The sequence below is a fragment of the Chaetura pelagica genome, unplaced genomic scaffold, assembly GCF_000747805.2.
Source record: "Chaetura pelagica isolate M959 unplaced genomic scaffold, ChaPel_1.0 scaffold111, whole genome shotgun sequence".
In the NCBI taxonomy this organism is placed as follows: domain Eukaryota; kingdom Metazoa; phylum Chordata; class Aves; order Apodiformes; family Apodidae; genus Chaetura; species Chaetura pelagica.
Window position 1 is genome coordinate 3,055,962 of NW_009952153.1, and position 6,000 is coordinate 3,061,961.

General features: G+C 39.9%; 1 protein-coding gene across 1 annotated transcript in view; it reads left to right on the forward strand.

Annotated features, from left to right (window-relative positions):
• The window catches only part of PLCB1 (phospholipase C, beta 1 (phosphoinositide-specific)), a 457,703-nt gene that overhangs the window by 162,863 nt on the left and 288,840 nt on the right, over nucleotides 1-6,000 (forward strand). The window contains exon 3 of the mRNA XM_010007158.1: nucleotides 701-769. Coding sequence (XP_010005460.1) covers nucleotides 701-769 — 69 coding nt within the window. The remainder of the gene's footprint in view (nucleotides 1-700; nucleotides 770-6,000) is intronic.

Consider the following 6,000-nt stretch of genomic DNA (forward strand, 5'->3'; position numbering starts at 1 on the left):
GTACCTGCAGGGAGGGTGGAGACCAGAGAGGTTATCAGTGAAAGGAGATTCTTGTTACACGTGTGCAGGGGAGGACAGGAATTTGCCTAACAGAAGCTGTCATCACTTGCCAGTTTTGTTCCAAGTGTAGCATGTGTTGTATAACCTACAACTTGAGAGTAAAGCATGAGCTATGAAATGCTTGTCAAAAGTACATGTTTTTTACTGAACAGTAGTCACTAAAATTATTGGAACTGGTTATCATTGTCGATATAACACTTCTTGAGTTTTATGTGCACTTTTCAAAATGTTCTGGCAATAATAAAGTAGGTTTTTTATTACAGAGATGGGGTTTTCTGTTTGTAACAACACCTTTTTCACAGTGTGACTAGCATCAAAAAGCTAAAATTGTATTAAATAGAAAAAAAATATTTCAGCTTCTCGTATTTAGTTATCTAGGAAATAAGCTTGACTCATACGACTTTTGTATATTCTATATATTATAAGAGGCCTGTATATTTTTCAAGGAAGGGAAGTTCTTTGAGCTTTTAGTATTGCTATTTGACAATAGGAGCAACAGAGCCCTGCTTGAAACTGTCCTCAGTTTGGACAGGCATCATTGCAAGCAGACAAACCCCTGACAGATGTGGGAAGTAGGGCACTGTTAACAGGGTTTTTTGACTAATGTAATAATTATCTGTGTTGCAATTTTTCATTCTAGGAGACTGAGCTGCTAGATATCAGCCTTGTCAAAGATGCCAGATGTGGAAAACATGCCAGAGCTCCCAAGGTAGGAATTTTTCCTGTGTGCTTACGTGTTACGTTGATGATCCAAATAAAGTAGAATGGGAATTATATGCAAGAATTTAAAAAAGTTTCCTTAGCTAGTGAGAAGTATGCTTGCCTTTTCTCTATTTAACACTGTTTCTGATGAGGAGCGTTATGATTGTTGAACTGTTGTCTTTTGATTCTGCATATGAAACACTTCTGGGAGCTCTGCTGGCAGTTGAGGGAACAAAAATCCTGGTTTACCAAGGTAAATTCACGTAAGTTTCTGGTTTCCCTGATGGCAAGGGGGTGATAATTGTTTAGGTCCATGTTGCATTTTGTGCTGCCTGTTTGCCTTTTTCAGTGCCTCTTGAGGACAGAAAGAGGGTGTGTTTGGTTTTTTTTTAAGCTGTCAACAGATTGGTCAGGATACCAGCTCCCTTAGGTCCACTCTGATGTACTACATACTCCTTTGCTGTCTCTAAAGACAGTAGGTTGTAGATACATGTATGTTTACTCTGTTTTGTTGGTTTTTTTTCGTTTGGGCAGACACTACACATGAGAGAAAAAAACAAAGCACTCAGCCTGGAAGTAAGATAGTGCCTCGGGGAATCATGAGACTGATAGGAAAAAAAAGAAATCTCCTTAGGGGCCTGAAAGTATGGCCACTTGGCTGCCACTTGGCCCTGGTTGAAGCAGCCCAAAGGATTGCTTCTACTACTCTCATTCTGGGGGAGGAAGATGTCTGAGTCTGGACGGCCACAGCTTCCCTGGAACCTCCCACTGGGCTCCCTCTTCCTTGTTCCCAGCCCTGGGTCAGTGTATGGCCCCATGGGCTCCTTAGTCCCTGGAGTGTAGGCATTAGGGATGGAAAAGTTTGTTCCTCCATTACAGAATGCAATTGTAGTTATCTCTGAAAAGACTATTCCAATTTGATTTTCAAAGCTTTCCATGTAGTGCTGGCAGCATTTTAAAGGCTGAGTTATAATTGAAATGCAACAGAAGTACTTTATGACATCCACATTAATACCAAATGAGTTCACCATGATTAATGGTTCTATGATGAATAGCAATAAAGTATTAACAATGGCTAGAACATTACTTTAAAATGCTACCCGATTTACAGAGGACATTCATGTTCTTCTAACAAAATGTTTTTAGTTAAAATTTATGCATGGCTATTGCCTTGGTGACTTTTATTTATTGGGTTACATAAAGGCTGTTTTTGTTACAATATGTTATGGATTTGACAGCAGTGGCATTAAATGAAGGGTATGAGAAAATCCTGACTTTTAGGGGAGTGAAATGCACCACCTGTGTGAATGAGTTTGCTTTTTGTCACAGATTTGTGTGTGGGCAGAATGAAAACAGCACCTGGGTTGGCTCTTGATGGGATCTTGCACATGCTGTGAAACAAAACGCTCATTTTGGGGCTGGTCATGTGAGTTTTGCTTTGATTCAAGTTATGAGGCTGAGCAAAGGTGTGTTGACTGCAGGTGAGCGAGTGTTACAGAAGCCCTGTTTTTTTTCACATGCACAGAGGATCCAACATTCATATAGCAGCAGGAAGGCTTGGCTTTTAAGTCAAGCAGTAGCAGCTTTTGATTGCTGGGAGGTTTCTAGTAAAAATCCTGGTATATTGGCTTAAGAGAGCAGCACCAGGAATGCAAGATACTTGGCAAAGTTCCCAGCTTTTCAGAGGCTCTTTTGCTCAGCTCTGCTTCCAGGTGGGAGCAACCTTTGCTCTCAGGTGAGCACAAATAATAAACTATGGTTAGGGGGAGTTCCTGTGTGGGAAAGCAAGCTTCCCTCATGTAGCATGCAGAGAACTCATTCACAATCTGCTTGTTGCATGGTAAAAGCATGATGATGCACATGATGATGATGTGGTGGTGATGAGTCTGAGCTGTACTCAGCAGGATGGCTCTTGTGTGCTTTACAGGTACCTGTATGCAGTACAGCCAAAGGCATAAGCTGTAAACATGGAAGGGGGTTTAGCTACCACAGCAACAAATACTTCCGACTGCCACTTAGCACAGTTTTATTAGTTATCTCAGAAGTTTATCTTTCATGATCTGGTGGGATCAGCATTGGAACAGGCTGCCTAGGGAAGCAGTGAAGTCACCATCCCTGGAGGTGTTAAAAACACGTGTAGATGTGGCACTTCAGGACAAGGTTTAGTGGGCATAGTGGTGTTGAGTTGATCTGGACTAGATCATATCAGAGGTCTTTTCCAACCTTAATGGTTCCCTGATTCAATGACTTGTAAGCTTGCTTCCTGTAGTAGCCTTGCCACGCAGCAAGAACAACAAGCTGTTAAACACTGGCACATCTTTCAGTGTAAAACTAAGAGATTTAAGTGATTTTTCTCTTCATTTCCCCCACCAGCCCTCTCTCTGTTTTGGGCAATTTTTATACAGCATTAGGGAACTTCTGCCAGTTTATGCAAATTTTTAAACCTATTTTCAGAATTCTAAGAAATCTGTGGGCTGTCATGAAAAACTTTTTAAATTAATGAGAATCTTTAAACCTTATTTTGTGTATTTCTGAACCTTTTGATAGAAATAACTGTCATCTTTAATATGCCTTGACTTTTCTATTAAATTAAAAAAAATAAAATATTTTTGTAGTAAACTAAATTTCAGTGCCATGAGTGACACTCATATTAAGCCACAGGAACCTGTTAGGTGTGATACTACAGAAGATCATCAGCAAGTAATGATTTTAGAGGACTATAAGCAGTCATAGTTCCCAAAAATCTCTTTCTTCCATATCTCCATCTGGAATACACACTTCTTCCCGATATACTGCCTTGTCCATCAACAGGGATGTTTCTTTGGTAGCTTAATTACGCTGCTGAGCTCTTGGTCTTTTTGATGGCTAGAAGCAGAGGCCATTCTCATGCTGCATTCAGTCTACCTTCTGTGCAACTATCAATATTCTTGATTCCTGAAAAAGAGACAGAAACAGAGAAGGTTTTTCATTGAGTTTCTCTTCCAGCCTTGTTAGTTGAGACTGACTTTTCGCAATATTTTTCTGTAAGTCCAGACATATATCATGTTTGGTGATTGGTCTTGCAGGTTTGTTGTTGCATCTTCTAATCATCATGACAGGAAAAAAAAAAAAAAAGAAGCCTTTTCATTCTTGAGAAGTTTTCATTGATGAAGGATAAACAGCCAAAAGCTTTGTTTTCCTTCAAAAACAAAGAGTACAAAGGCATTGTACTCTTTGTTCTATCCAGTGCCATAGTGTCCCTAAATTTGTTGAAAATGTGTTAACAATTTTCTCCAGTAATTAAGTTTAAGCATGAATTGTCTTCTCTAATGCTTTGGCTAAGTGCACATAGTCTGTGCTCCAGAGAAAGGTAGTATTAGGAAAGCTCATGCTTTGTGTTACTCCCTAGGCCATAGTGCATGTAAAAAAAGGGTAAGAACAGACTCCAAAATCAGGAGACGAAAATGCACTTAAGCTACGATACACTGCTAACAAGCACAGAGCTTTTTCTTTTTGGGTTTCTCATCCATGGAGGTCTGGTTCCTTTCTCCATTCCTAATTCTGTTCAGCCTTAGAAGTTCCCTTGAAGGCACAAAAGTCCAGCTCATCCTACAATTGTCATGTTAAGGTAGCATGAGGAATGAGCTGAGATCACAAAGTTAGTATGTTAACATTAGATTGCAGCAATGCAGCTGGTCAGCTGTTTTGAGTGCAAAACCACTTCTTCAGGTTTGTTTATCCTTCTAGGAAACTCAAAACTTGTTTTCATCCATGGCAGTGTCCACCAGTTCTTCCAACTGGTGCTCAAGGCTGGGAAGATGAGACAAATTCAGGAGACTCGCACAAGTCTGTGCTACTCTGGATGCCTGATGTTACCCAAAGGCAATCTGTAGCTTTAGAGGATTAGGGTAGACCCTGTGGGTTGTGGGCAGAGAGTCAGAATGGTTTTACAGCAAAGGAAGTAGGGCAGAAAGATTAAAGGTTAGATCAGTCACAGTGTTTAGGCATCTGAAAATAAGCCTGTATGTCTTTTATAGGAACTTTAGATTTCTAATAACATAGAAGGGAGATCTTATAGTGGGTACCAAAACACCTGATGCTTGGGGGAATGAGAAGATCGTTCTCCAACCCCAAATCAGTGTGTAGTATGCTCATATCACCCTGTGTTGCCAAGAAGCTTCAGCATTGCCTTCTTCCTCCACATTGTCAGGGATGAGTCCTTCTGTCTTCAACTGCTATATTCAGAAACGGTAACAGTTTTGCATCTCAATGCAGTATCCTAGAAAAGGCTCATTCTTTGAAATAAGGGCAAATCTCAGGCAGCACAGAGCACTTCAGCAGATCTATAAAGGAGAAGAAAAATGAAAGTAATGTTCTGAAGAGAACAGGAAAAGACTAATTATGTATGTTAGGAAAAAGTGCCTGAATTCAAAAAACAATTACATCTATGCAGAAGAGAGGAAATTGTACGATGATTATCAGGACTTTGCATTTGGAATCATTTGGGAAGGGAGCAAGAGAAATGTTGAGAACAGGAGACTAGTACACAGTTCACTTTCTCCTTTCATAAATTCAGCACAGCCTTTTTGAAGCCTGGCATGCCTTTCCTCACAGCTTTCAAGGACTTGGAGCTGCCACCAGTGTCAGCAAGGGTGAAATGTGAGGATGCTCAGAGCACAGGTTGTATTTTGCAATGCTGAAGGAATGTGAAAATTATGAGTTGTGATGAAGCAATTATTTAGTTCCTTTTATTCGCACATTACCTGGTAGGACTCTCTGTTTTGATGTGCAGACTAATGAAGAGTCATCTTTTCCCTTGTAAAGTTATGCAAAGAGGACTGCAAAATAAAATAGCACAACGAGTAGTGAAGAAAAAAACATACATTTTTACAATGAGGCATAGAAATAACTCTAAATATTAACATACCTTCTGTGAACCATGGAAGTACCACTCAAAAGGGAGACAGCTAAAAATATCACATAGCAGTAAATACTAGTGAAAGGCTAGGTGGTGAAAATTTGGAAGCTGCAAGCATGCTCACAGGACTAGAAAAGTCACACTTTTTACCATCTTGTGTTTATTTTAGCCAATAACAGTTTCTATGGAAACGAAAATCTTAACGCAACTGCGTAAGTGTTTTTAGTGGCGAGAACAAATATCAAGACGAGTTGGCAGAAGTAAGGAAATAACCCCATGGCAAGTGTTCCTACTGAAAACTTTTGATGAATTTGATCAGTCTGTTTTCCCTCAAAGATACC